Source organism: Moschus berezovskii, chromosome 5 (assembly GCF_049115385.1).
Source record: "Moschus berezovskii isolate FMDL1 chromosome 5, NW_MosBer_1.0, whole genome shotgun sequence".
NCBI lineage: Eukaryota > Metazoa > Chordata > Mammalia > Artiodactyla > Moschidae > Moschus > Moschus berezovskii.
The window spans coordinates 34121120-34135489 of record NC_142464.1 but is presented as its reverse complement, the minus strand read 5'-3'; the positions used below and the strand labels follow the sequence as shown (position 1 = coordinate 34135489).

Here is a 14370-nt window from a genome sequence, read left to right as displayed (position 1 = left end):
GAACTTGATAAAGTTGTAGGATACAATAGCAATACCAGAAATCTCTTGCATTTCTGTACACTAACAATGAAAGATTAGAAAGAGAAATTAAGGAAATAATCCCACTTATTATTGCTTCAAAAAGAATAAAACACCTAGGGATAAATATACATAAGTAGGCAAAAGACATGTACTCTCAAAACTATAAGATGCTGATGAAAGAATTCAAAGATGACATATAGCTATACCATGTACTTGGATTGGAAGAATAAATATTGTCAAAATAACTATACTATCATCCAAAGCAATCTACAGATTCAAGTCAATCCTTATCAAATAACTAATGGCACTTTTTGCAGATCTAGAACAAAAAACCTTAAAATTTGTATGGAGTCACAAAAGACCCCAAATAGTCAAAGCAATCTTGAGAACAAAATAAGGAGCTTAAGGAATCAGGCTTCATGACTTAAGATTATACTATAAAGCTACAATAATCAGAACAGCATGGTACCGGCACACAAACTTACAGATCAATGGAACAGGATAGAAAGCCAAAAAATAAATCCATGTACCTATGGCCAATTAATCTATGACAAAGAAGGCAAGAATATACCATGGAGAAAAGACAGTCTCTTCAATAAGTGATGCTGGAAAAATTGGACAGCATCATGTAAAAGAGTGAAATTAGAAAATTCTCTAATACCATACATAAAAATAAACTCAAAATGAATTAAAAAACTAAATGTAAGACCAGATGGTATAAAACTCTTAGAGGAAAACATAGGCTCTTCGACTCTTTGACATAAATCACAATATCTTTTGGGATCCACTTTCTAGAATAATGAAAATAAAAACAAAAACAAATGGGACCTAATTGAACGTAACAAAATAAAAAAAAAAAGGAAAAGTATCACCAAATCACACAATATTGTAAAGTCACTAGCCTCCAATTAAAATTTTAAAAAAATATCGCCAAATCAGAAAACACTAAAATCAAAATACAACCCTCAGAATGAGGGAAGTTATGTTCCACATTTCTAGCCTACAACATATTAGTATACTGAGTATACAAAGAAGTCCTACTGATCAGTAAGGAATAAATGAAGTTAAAATTAGAAAAACGGGCACAATTCATTAACAGGCATTTCATAGGAAAGAAAGATAAATATCCTATCAACACAAGAAAAGATCTTCAATGTCATCAGTTGTCAGGGAAATGAAAAGTAAGAAAACAATGATACTATTTTCTATCCACCAGATTGGCAAAAAAAAACACAAAAAAAACAAAAAAGAAGACTATAATGTTGTATCTTCTCAAGGGTGTGGGGTGATGGGGGCACTTGTCCTTTGACTCAGAAAGGCAATCACAGATGACACTCTTCAGAGAGACTCTTGCACGTGTACCCTACTAGATATGTGCAGTAATACTTCTGGAGGCTTTAGTCAGAATAGAAAAGACAGACACAACACACATGTCTGTCCACCGTCAATGGGCTAAATGAGTAGAGGTCTTTTCATACAGTTGGGTTACAAAAAGGTCATTGTAGCTCCAGGCATCCATGTGGCAGAAGCTCAAAACCAAAAAGAAGAAAAGCACAGAAGAGAGTGCACGCCTGTGGTTTCATTTTCAGAAAACTTAAAAACAGGCAAGGCTCTGGCATGAGGATATTGGATGAGGATTATGGGGGTAGGGAGGGGGGCAGTGAGGAAGGGCTGCAAATCCTAAAGGGGAGAAGGACGGTGAATGTGTCCGCTTTGGGGGAAGTCTCCAAACTGTACACCTTTGACTTGTGCTCTTTGCTGTAGGCAGGTTATATTGCAAAAGAGAAGCTTGAAAAGTCTGGGGCAGCAAGTTTAGGGAGACTTCAGGAATTTGTAAAATCTCAGCAAAATTAAATAGTGGATTGCCTAACCTAACTGGCAAAAATATAAAGCAAACCAAGGACACAACAGAAAATTCAAGAGAACAGGAGGGGGTAAGGCTCACAGACCCTTACACAAGCGCTGGATGGTAGCATGCCTGCAGCCTCTGACCCAGCCATTCCCAGTTCATCAATTTGCCTTAAGGAACAACATGGGCAAGATAAAAAGGACTGTGAAGGTGTGTGTAAGGAGGCAGCTTAGATTTCTCTCCCCAGCCCCCATGTGCTGCTTAGTGGGGGAAAATGTAAGTCCACGTCCTGGCTGATTGAAAGCTCAGCACAAGCTGGTCAGTTCAACTTCCTCTTCAAGTCTGATCAGAGGATGGTCTCCTCCCACCGAGTGGAGTCTGAGACAGAGGGTGTGTGGCAGGATCTCACCCCTGTATCAGTCAGAACTTCCTTTTGATGCATGAGGCAGGGTGCCCAGGGCTGTTGCACTGGGATGACCCTGAGGGATGGGATGGGGAGGGAGGTGGGAGGGAGGGTTGGGATGGGGAACACATGTACACCCATGGCTGATTCATGTCAATGTAGGGCAAAAACCACCACAATATTGTAAAGCAATTAGTCTCCAATTAAAATTTCAAAAAAGAAAAAAAAAGTGTACAACTCACTAGTTTTTAGTAAATTAACAGATTTGTGTCAGCTTTCCAGTTTTTATATACCTATGTTGCTTAAGTTGCATGTAATTTAAATTATTCTTAAGTGTCTATTTACCTCAAGAATAAATTATAAGTATATTTAAAAAAAAAAGACAATCCTCAAAATGGAAGACAATATTTGGAAACGATGAGACCAACAAGGAATTAAATCTCCAAAATACACAAATAACTCATGCAGTTTAATAGAAGGAAAAAAAGGAATCAAAAAATGAGCAGATCTAAATAGACATTTCTCCAAAGAAGACATATAGGTGGCCAAAAAGCCCATGAAAAAGATGCTCAACATAACTACTTAGACAAATGCAAATCAAAACTACAATGAGGTGTCACTTCACATGGTTAGAATAGCCATTATCAAAAAGTCTACAAATAATAAATGCTGGAGAGGGTGTGGAGACAATGGAACCCCCCCTACATTGTTGATAGGAAGGTAAATTGGTACAGTCATTATAGAGAACAGTATGGGAGTTCTTTAGTTTTTTAAACTAGAAATAGAGCTACCACATGACCCACCAATCCCATTCCTGGGGATATATCTGGATAAAACCATAATCCAACAAGATACTTGCACTTCAGCGTTCACTGTGGCACTACTTACAATAGTCTAGACATGGAAGCAACCATGAGTTGTGAGATATCACCTCACAACTGGTAGTGATCATCAAAAAAACAAGAATAACAAAGATTGGTAAGGATGTAAAGAAAAGGAACATCCAACGGTTGGGATCCAAAGTGGACATGAGATACTAAAAAAACCTCTAACCATCTAGAGGGCAGACATTACATACATTCAAGTATTTTCCAAATAGAATCCCATATTGCAATCTTAAAACAGTGTTATAAATTTCTAGAATCATCTTTTTCTATTAAAAAAGTAAAATGCTTATGGCAAATATGTTTTTAGGTCATCAATTTAAATTTATTAAACATGATAAAGGAAAAGAGAAGCGTCAAATTAAAACATCAGAGCAAATTATAAGGAAACAAATGGTGTTGCAAAGACAAAAAAATACAGGTAGTATTCAATAGAAAAGTTACCAAGCACTGCAGTATTATATATACTATATAACGTATGGATATATTAGTTTGAAATTTCAGGCATTACCTTAGTTATACCTTATTGTTAAATCCATAAATGTTTTCTTCTGATGTGGAAAATAATTTTACACAACAAATGATCGAAGTATAAACAAAAATTATTAAATCTCAGTGAAAGGAAAAAGGAAAAGTATCTTTAAATACAAGGAAGACTAATTGGCACATCTTCTCTGACAACTGTATCACAAAATGAAAAAGGTTGTATCAGATTTACTGGCATTTGTATTTTGTGGACACCATTAAAATCACTTTTAAAAAGGAGTGTGGACGCAATCAACTAAGTATTTAATATGATTTAATATGATCAAACTATGAACATCTATAATACCTAACCTACTTCATTAAGACACAATAGTTTACTGATCAATACTTGCTTAAATATCCTTCCTCATTATACCCAACAATAAAGAGTAAATATGTCATAAACTTTGCCAAATCTTTACAACTGCAAGTTTCTAATTTGCAAGTCTTGCCTTATATTGCACAGCCAAGGCTCTAAAACATTAAATATATAATATATCATTCTTTCACTTTCACATTCTGAACTACTATGAAGGCCCTATCTAGCATATTTTCCCTTTCTGAAGTAAGTCTTATAAAATTATTTGCTTATCCATAGACATTAACAGTGATCTGGGAAAATCAACAGCCAATGGGTAAAAATAACAAGTCCTTCATAATTTACTTGATTTTCTTCCTTTCTTGGTATTATATTATGAATGTGCTTTTGATAGAATGCTGAAAATATTTGGATTATGACATTTTAAATAAGTAGAAAAAACATACATTCAATACTAATAAATTTATCATTAACTATCTCAGATAAGAACATTCACTATGGTTTACACTCTTAAATTAATTGCTATAAGCCAATGGGAAGACCTTTTCACCCCAAACAGGTATTAAAGCCTATAGTGAACACAATTTCTAAAATCCTGAAGTTTATTTCAACCTCCTCCTTACAATCAGAAGACCCACAACAGAATGAGACGTTTACTTATTATGAATCTAAACCATCTACATTTATTAAAAGAAAATAAAATATCAAACCTGTTTTTCCAGATCTGCAGGGCTTTCTTCTTCCATGCTCTTTAATAAATTCTTGATTTCAATGAATATTTGGAAATTTCAATTTGTGTATGTAGACAAGTAAATATTTAAAGTTGCAGAGATATAAAATTATATATATATATATGCATTAATGCTGTTGAGGCTATTTATATATGAGTTGTTAAATAATTCTTAAATCTTTAAGAAATGTCAGAATATATTTTTTACAAAGTCATTATCAGCTAAAAGATTTTGGTGAGTAATAACAATAGATCATATGGAAAGGACTTTGATGAAGACATTTGCAGTGACGTTCTGGAAATTTTTCATTCTTATGTTATTTAAAGAGAAATATTATTGACAAACCTCATATGTCCCTGGACCAGGAGTAATCTCTTTGGAATCTTTAAAACGCTTTGATGCTTTAACAAATGAGGGTATGAAGCAGGATTTCTTAAAAACAGGATTATATGTTGTAGGTCCTAAGAGAAAACAAATGTAAAAATAATAAAGCACATTTTAAATTATTGATTTTGGTAACATGGATATTATTCTTAGGTTTGTGAGCTTAACATTTAAATTTGGCATCAAACAATCTTGAACCCATCCTTCTGAATGCTTAAAGTCATTCAGCTCAGAGATTTCAAATATAATAAGCATAAAACAGAGGCATACTTCATTTTATGGCACTTTGCTTTATTTCATTTTTCACATACTATGTTTTTTTCTTTTTCTTTTATTTTACATAATTGAAGGTTTGTGGCATTCCTGCTCCTAGCAAATATATCAGCACCACATTTCAAAGCATTTGGTCCTATAATTCTCACAATACTTCAAACTTCTTCATTATTAAAATTATATCTGTTTTGGTAATCTGTAATCAGTGACCTTTTCATAAGCTAAAGACAAAAGAGAAAAGAAAAGATATACCCATTTGAATGCAGAGTTCCAAAGAATAGCAAGGAGAGAGAAGAAAGTCATCTTCCGTGCTCAATGCTAAGATATAGATGAAAGCAATAGAATGGGAGAAAAGAGAGATCTCTTCAAGAATATTAGAGATACCAAGGGAACATTTCATGCAAAGATGGGAACAATAAAGGACAGAAATCGTATGGACCTAACAGAAGCAGAAGATATTAAGAAGAGGTGCCAAGAATACACAGAAGAACTATACAGAAAAGATCTTCATGAACCAGATAACAATGATGGTGTAATCATTCACCAAGAGCCAGACATCCTAGAAAGTGAAGTCAAGTGGGCCTCAGAAAGAAAGCATCACTACGGACAAAGCTAGTGGAGGTGATGGAATTCCAGTTGAGTTATTTCAAATCCTAAAAGATGATTCTGTGAAAATGCTGCACTAAATACGCCAGCAAATTTAGAAAACTCAGCAGTGGCCACAGGACTAGAAAAGGTCAGTTTCATTCCAACCCCAAAGATAGGCAATTCCAAAGAAGATTCAACTGACTGCACAATTTCACTCATCACAAACACTAGCAAAGTAATGCTCAAAATTCTCCAAGCCAGGCTTCAACAGTACATGAACTTCCAGATGTTAAAGCTGGATTTAGAAAAGGCAGAAGAACCAGAGATCAAATTGCCAACATCCATTGGATCACTGGAAAAGCAAGAGAGTTCCAGAAAAACATCTACTTCTGCTTTATTGACTACACCAAAGCCTTTGACTTTGTGGATCACAACAAACTCTGGAACATTCTTAAAGAGATGGGACTACCAGACCTGCTGACCTGCCTCTTGAAATCTGTATGCAGGTCAAAAAGCAACAGTTAGAACTGGAGCTGGAACAACAGACTGGTTCCAAATAGGAAAAGGAGTACATCAAGGCTGTATATTGTCACCCTGCTTATTTAACTTATATGCAGAGTACATCATGAGGAAAGCTGGGCTGGATGAAGCACAAGCTGGAATAAAGATTGCCAGGAGAAATATCAATAACCTGAGATATACAGATGACACCACCCTTATGGCAGAAATTGAAGAACTAAAGAGCCTCTTGGTGAAAGTGAAAGAGGACTGAGTTTAAAAGCTGCCTTAAAACTCAACTTTCAGAAAACTAAGATCATGGCAACCAGTCCCATCACTTCATGGCAAATAGATGGGGAAACAATGGAAACAGTGAGAGACTTTATTTTGGGGAGGCTCCAAGATCACTGCAGATGGTGACTGCAGCCATGAAATTAAAAGAAGATTGCTCCTTGGAAGAAAAGCTATGGTCAACCTAGACAGCATATTATAAAGCAGAGAAATTACTTTGCGAACAAAGGTCTGTCCAGTCAAAGCTATGATTTTTCCAGTAGTCAAGTATGGATGTGAGAATTGGACCATAAAGAAAGCTGAATGCTGAAGAATTGATGCTTTTGAATTGTGGTGTTGGAGAAACCTCTTGAGAGGCCCATGGACTGCAAGGAGACCCAACTAGTCAATCCTAAAGGAAATAAATCCTGAGTATTTATTGGAAGAACTGATGCTGAAGTTGAAGCTTCAATTCTTTGGCCACCTGATACGAAGAACTGACTCTTTGAAAATACACTGATGCTGGGAAAGATTGAAGGCAGGAGGAGAAGGGGACGACAGAGGATGAGATGGTTTGATGGAATCACCAACTCAAGGGACATGAGTTTGAGCAAGCTCTGGGAATTGGCAATGGACAGGGAAGCCTGGTCTGCTGCAGTCCATGCGGTCACAAAGAGTCAGACATGATTGAGCAACTGAACTAACTGACCTTTGATAGTACTATTGTAATCGTTTGAAGGCACCACAAATCATCCCCATATAAGATGGCAAAGTTAACTGATAAATGTTGTATGTGTTCTGATTGTTCCCTTATTTCTTTCCCTCACCTTGGGTCTCTCTATTTCCTGAGACACAATAATAATGCAATTAGACCAATCTGTACCTCTACCATGGGTTATTACCACAGTGTTCAATTGAAAGGATAAGTCACATGACCCTCACTTTAATTTAAAAACTGGAAATGATCAAACTTATAGAGAACGGCATGTCAAAAGTTGAGACAGACTAAAAGCCAGGCCTCTTGGCTTTATAAATTCAGTCATAAAACCAAAGGAAAAAATTCTTGAAGGAATTTAAAAGTGTTATTCCAGTGAGCACACCAATGATAAGAAAGCTAAGCTGTTTTAATTCTAATATGGAGAAACTTTTAGTGGTCTGGGTAGAGATCAACATTCCCTTAAGCCAAAGCCTAATTCAGAGCCAGGGCTAATTCTCTTCAATTTCATGAAGGCTGAGAGAGCTGAGAAAGGGCCAGATGAAGTCTGAAGCTAACCGAGGCTGGTAAATGGAAAGAAGCCATTTCCATAACATAAAACTGAAAATACAGAAGCTATAGCAAGTTATCCAGTAGATCTAGTTATGATAATTAATGAAGGTAATATACTCAACAACATATTTTCAATGTAGAAAAAACTGCCTTCTTTTGAAAGAAGATGTCATCTAGGACTTTTACAGCTAAAAAGTAGAAGTCAATGGCTATATTCAAAGTTTCAAGGACAGGCTGATTCTCTTGGTAGAGGCTAATATACTTGGTGACTTTAAACTGAACCTAATACTCACTTACCATTCCAAAAACCTTAGGGCCCTTAAGAACTATGCTATATAATGCCTGGATAATGCAGCATCTGTTAACAATGTGGTTTGCTGAATATTTCAAACCCACTGTTGAGACCTACTGCTTAGGAAAAAAAAAAGTTTCCTTTCAAAATATTACCAAATATTGACATGTACTTGGCCCACCAACCTCCTCTGTCCATGGAATTCTCCAGGCAAGAATACTGGAGTGGGTAGCCAATGCCTTCTTTCAGGGGATCTTCTCAACCTAAGGATCAAACCTGGGTCTCTTGCATTGCAGGCAGAATCTTTACCGTCTGAGCCACCAGAGAAGCAGGCAAAATCAATTAAAAACCTTCTGGAAAGGATTCACCATTGTATTTGCCATTAAGAACATTTACAATTTATGGAAAGTGGTAAAAATATCATTAACAGGAGTTAGTTGGAAGAATTTGAATGACTGAGTGATTCAAGACTTAGTGAAGGAAAAACCTGCAGACGTGGAAATAGTAAGAGGACTAAAATTAGAAATGAAGTCTGATGATACGACTCAAATTGTCACAATCTCACGGTAAACCTTAACCAGATGAGGACTTGCTTCTTATAGATAAGCAAAGAAAGTGGTTTCTTAAGATGGAATCTACTCCCAGCGAAGGTGCTGTTAAGACTGCTAACATTTTGACAACAAAGGATTTAAAGTATTACATAAGTTAGTTGATAAAGCAGCAGCAGCAGGGTTTGAGAGGATTGACTCCAATTTTGAAAGATGTCCTATTATATGTAAAATGCTACTAAACAGCATGTGTGGTATAGAAAAAAAAAATTGTGAAAGAAAGAGATAATTGATGCAGCAAACTTCACTACTAATTCTATGAAACTGCCTCAACCACTTTGCCCTTCAGCAACCACCACACAATATCAAGGGAAGACACTATACCAACAAAAAAAGCATCCCTTGCTGAAGGCTCAGATGATGTGTAGTCTTTTTTAGCAATAAAGCATTTTTAAATGAAGGTATGTACATTTTTTAGACAAAAAATTATTGCATATTTAATAGACTGCACTATAGGGCTTCCCTGGTGGCTCAGAGGTTAAAGCGTCTGCCTGGAATGTGGGACACCCAGGTTTGATCCCTGGGTTGGGAAGATCCCCTGGAGAAGGAAATGGCAACCCACTCTAGTACTCTTGCCTGGAGAATCCCATGGAGGGAGGAGCCTGATAGGCTACAGTCCATGGGGTTACAAAGAGTCAGACACGACTGAGTGACTTCACTTCACACAGTGTAAACATAACTTTTATACGAACTGGAAAGCCAAAAATAATTGTGTGACTCTCTTTATTAGGATATCTGCTTTGCTGTGGTAGTCTGAAACCAAACCCGCAATATCCCCAAGATACACTTGCAGGGACTTCTGCTTACACAGTAATTAAATGTAAGACACAAGTAATTTCCAAAAAAAGAAAATAATACCCACTCAAAATACACCTACATTGTTAGAAGAGATACTCAAGTCTTATTTCCTAAATATTCATTCATATGTTCATTCATACTCATTGGAAAAGACCTTGATGTTGGGAAAGTTTGAAGGCAGAAGGGAATGACAGGATGAGATGGTTGGAAGGCGACACCGACTCAATGGATATGAATTTGAGCAAACTCCAGGAGATGGTGAAGGACAGAGAAGCCTAGCATACATAGGCTTCATATAACTAAGTCATTTCAGTCGTGTCTGACTCTGTGTGACCCCATGGACGGAAGCCCACCAGGCTCCCCCATCCCTGGGATTCTCCAGGCAAGAACACTGGAGTGGGTTGCCATTTCCTTCTCCAATGTGTGAAAGTGAAAAGTGAAAGTGAAGTCGCTCAGTCGTGTCCAACCCTTAGTGACCCCACAGACTGCAGCCTACCAGGCTCCTCCATCCATGGGATTTTCTAGGCAAGAGTACTGGAGTGGCTTGCCATTGCCTTCTCCAATGTTACAGTCTATGGGGTTGCAAAGATTCAGACACAACTTAGCGACTGAACAACCTTCATATGTTTAGTGAAGAGGTGATGACTGAATTGCATTGGAAATATGAATAAGATTTAAAGAAGGAGAATGGTGGTTTTACAGCATACTGGGCACTAAACATGATAGAAGTCAAGGCACGGAGATGGAATTTACAACTATGGAAATGTTGTATGGAGTAAATAGATTGGCTGAATGGACCAAGCCTAAATCCCAAATAAAGATTTTGTACTAGAGCCAACAGTTTCAAATTGTATTCTAAAATGTTTCAAAAATTCCAAAGAACTGCCCAGGGGACAATGTGTAGGTAGAGCCCAAATAAAATTTTGAAAGACGGAATGGCAACCCACTCCAGTATTCTTGCCTGGAGAATTCCACAGACAGAGGAGCCTGGTAGGCTGCAGTCCATGGGATCACTAAGGTCAGAAACAACTGAGCAACTAACCTTACACTTAAATATTTTCACCCAAAACAGCTTCAGATTCACTGCTTTGTTTGGGTTCCGTGTAAAATTTTATTTAACTAAAGTTGTTCAGTAATTTTTTATAAAAAAATTTTTAAAAACCACTTCCATAGTCTACCCCTTGAAGATTTTAGACTAAAGGAGATTCATAAAGAAAAAGATAAGAAATAAACTCTGGCAATAGTTTATAGAATGAAATGGCTTGTAGATGGTCTATTTCAGGGTTACTAACAAGGAGTTTACTAACATTGATAAGGAAAAAGAAGAACAATTCAGAATACTTTCCAAGAAATGCAATAAACATTGAGTATGTACAGTGATTGGAAGGAGATAAAAATGAATAGTGGCTATGAGAAACGTAATATTGTGATGGTAATAAAGAAACACAGAAAGAAGGAGCAAAGGAAGATTTTGGGCTTGATTTTGAGCCAGTTATGTATGAAAAGATGCAGGATATCCAGAGGACAATTGTAGATATGTAACTGAAACTCATGAGAAAGCTGACCTGGAGAGAAAGAATGGAGCTACTTATGTAGAGGCAATAGTCGAGGTTTCTCTAAGTGAAAGAGCATGGAGAGAGAAAACTAAATAACTAAGGAGTGGGACTTGGGAGACTGCACACAGGGAGGGAACAGAAGAGTCAAAGGAGGAAACAGTCTAGTTAATAAACCTAGCTAGTACAACATCAAAGACAATAAATAGAAAGAGGCTATTTTTTTCTCCATGTTAACCAATAATTACTTTCTATAACATGCCATGCCTCTTATGTGAAGAGGGTTGTTGTTTAGTCACTAAGTAGTGTCTGACTCCTTCTCAACCCTATGGACTACAGACTGCCAGGCTCCTCTGTTCATGGGATCACCCAGGCAAGAATACAGGAGTGGGTGCCCATTTCTGACAAGGTCTTGGCTCGAGGAGCTGGCACGCAAGGCCGTTTAGACCTCCAGGGATTTCTCGGGGCCACCCCATCATCTACTTCCAGGCCTCCGTCTTTTCTTCTTCTGATGCTTGCTAGTCCTCTGTGCTTTCTAAGTATTCTTCTGACTCCTGCTCAAAAATCCCCATTGAAACCTTTGAATGGCAGCAATACAGTCCCTGGGGGTGTATGGGCCCTATAAACAGGCCAGGACATCCTAACGCTTCTGGCCCTGTTGGGGTTATAAATGTCAATTTAGAATTTGGAATGCTCAACTGCACAAAGCGCCCCTGGCATAAAACTAAGTCTGCTAACAATAGGCCTAAAAACTCCACAAGCAAAAGTAAATACAGAGCCCTTCATGAGTTTAGAAGGGCCCCTTAGGGTGAGATGTGGAGGAAGCCCATGAGACCCTTGGCCATCAGGATCACGTACCAGTACTTGCTACTATGTCTCCCTGCCCCCTGTCTATAGTGTGCCTGGGAGTACACTGAAAGTAAACATAGAGATGAAGGTATAACAAAATAAGTAAGCACATAGAATTAGTGTGGAAAATTGTCTCTGCAGATGTTTGGGGGTAGAGCCCAAATCCAAATACCATGTTACCTATGGAGCCATAAAGTCTGCCAAGGACTGAGGCTCCCAAGATAAGGCTTGCTAATAGCCCTTGCAGTTGACTAACTGCTACACAAATAAAGCCATTCTTCATGCCTTGTGGCCTTGCTGTCTTAAGGGCCCATTGGAATTGTTTAAGAATTATGCATGAAGGTACTGACTATTCTGGAAGATGGTTTATGACTGCATTTCTGGCACAGTCCTATCAAGACAATCCTTCCTCCCTCTTTAGAATTATTGGTTTTAGGGTATATAAACACTGATGTAAGAAAATAAAGCAGTCTTGATTCTGCACTCAACCAAGACTAGACTCGCTTTTTTTCTTTGTTTTCTCACTGACGCCACTCATCCGGAGGGTACCCCTGGACTCTGCCAAGGCTGGACCCTGGCACATTTCCTTCTCCAGGGATCAAACACACATCTCCTGCATTGCAGATGGATTCTTTACCACTGAGCCACCGGAGAAGTGCATGAAGAGGGTTAGAGGTCTACCATATCAAATATTTCAAGAGGAGATTTATAGTAGAATGTATGTACTGTGCTTAGTCGCTCAGTTGTGCCCAACTCTTTGCAACACCATGGACTGTAGCCCACCAGGCTCCTTGGTCCATGGGATTCTCCAGGCAAGAATACTAGAGTGGGTCACCATTCCCTTTTCCAGGGGATCTTCCTAACCTAGAAATCAAACACAGGTTTCCCAAATTGCAGGCAGATTCTTTACCATCTGAGCCACCAGGGAAGCAGGGAAGTAGTGCATATAGAATGTAACTTTAAGAGTAGTGACAAATGAAACTAAATTAGAAGGCAATAAAAAGACACTGTGGGTGAGGGAATAAAAACTTGAAGCACAGAATATTGATAATGAACATAAATAGTGAAATAGTAGAATAAATATAAAGATATTCAGTTCAGTTCAGTTCAGTCGCTCAGTCATGTCCAACTCTTTGTGACCCCATGAATCACAGCACACCAGGCCTCCCTATCCATCACCAACTCCCGGAGTTCACTCAAACTCACGTCCATAGAGTCGGTGATGCCATCCAGCCATCTCATTCTCTGTCGTCCCCTTCTCCTCCTGCCCCCAATCCTTCCCAGCATCAGAGTCTTTTCCAGTGAGTCAACTCGTCGCATGAGGTGGCCAAAGTATTGCAGTTTCAGCTTTAGCATCAGTCCTTGCAATGAACACCCAGGATTGATCTCCTTTAGAATGGACTGGTTGGATCTCCTTGCAGTCCAAGGGACTCTCAAGAGTCTTCTCCAGCACACAGTTCAAAAGCATCAATTCTTCGGCAATCAGCCTTCTTCACAGTCCAACTCTCACATCCATACATGACCACTGGAAAAACCATAGCCTTCACTAGACGGACCTTGGTTGGCAAAGTAATGTCTCTGCTTTTTAATATACTATCTAGGTTGGTCATAACTTTCCTTCCAGGGAGTAAGTATCTTTTAATTTCATGGCTGTAATCAGCATCTGCAGGGATTTTGGAGCCCAAAAAAACAAAGTCTGACACTGTTTCCACTGTTTTTCCATCTATTTCCCATGAAGTGATGGGACCAGGTGCCATGATCTTTGTTTTCTGAATATTGAGCTTCAAGCCAACCTTTTCACTCTCCTCTTTCATCAAGAGGCTTTTGAGTTCCTCTTCACTAACTGCCATAAGGGTGGTGTCATCTGCATATCTGAGGTTATTGAGATTTCTCCTGGCAATCTTGATTCCAGCTTGTGCTTCTTCCAGCCCAGCATTCCTCATGATGTACTCTGCATATAAGTTAAATAAGCAAGGTGACAATATACAGCCTTGACGTACTCCTTTTCCTATTTGGAACCAGTCTGCTGTTCCATGTACAGTTCTGACTGTTGCTTCCTGACCTGCATACAGATTTCTCAAGAGGCAGGTCAGGTGGTCTGGTATTCCCATCTCTTTCAGAATGTTCCACAGTTTATTGTGATCCACACAGTCAAAGTCTTTGGCATAGTTAATTAAGCAGAAATAGATGTTTGTCTGGAACTCTCTTGCTTTCTCCATGATCCAGCAGATGTTGGCAATTTGATTTCTGGTGCCTCT

General features: G+C 38.2%; 1 protein-coding gene across 1 annotated transcript in view; it reads right to left on the bottom strand.

Moving 5' to 3' along the window:
• Positions 1-4270: 4270 nt before the first annotated feature.
• STPG2 (sperm tail PG-rich repeat containing 2) overlaps positions 4271-14370 on the bottom strand; it is a 376150-nt gene continuing 366050 nt past the window's right edge. The window contains exons 10-11 of the mRNA XM_055434603.2: positions 5078-5193; positions 4271-4294 (exon numbers count right to left, since the gene is read on the bottom strand). Coding sequence (XP_055290578.2) covers positions 4271-4294; positions 5078-5193 — 140 coding nt within the window. The remainder of the gene's footprint in view (positions 4295-5077; positions 5194-14370) is intronic.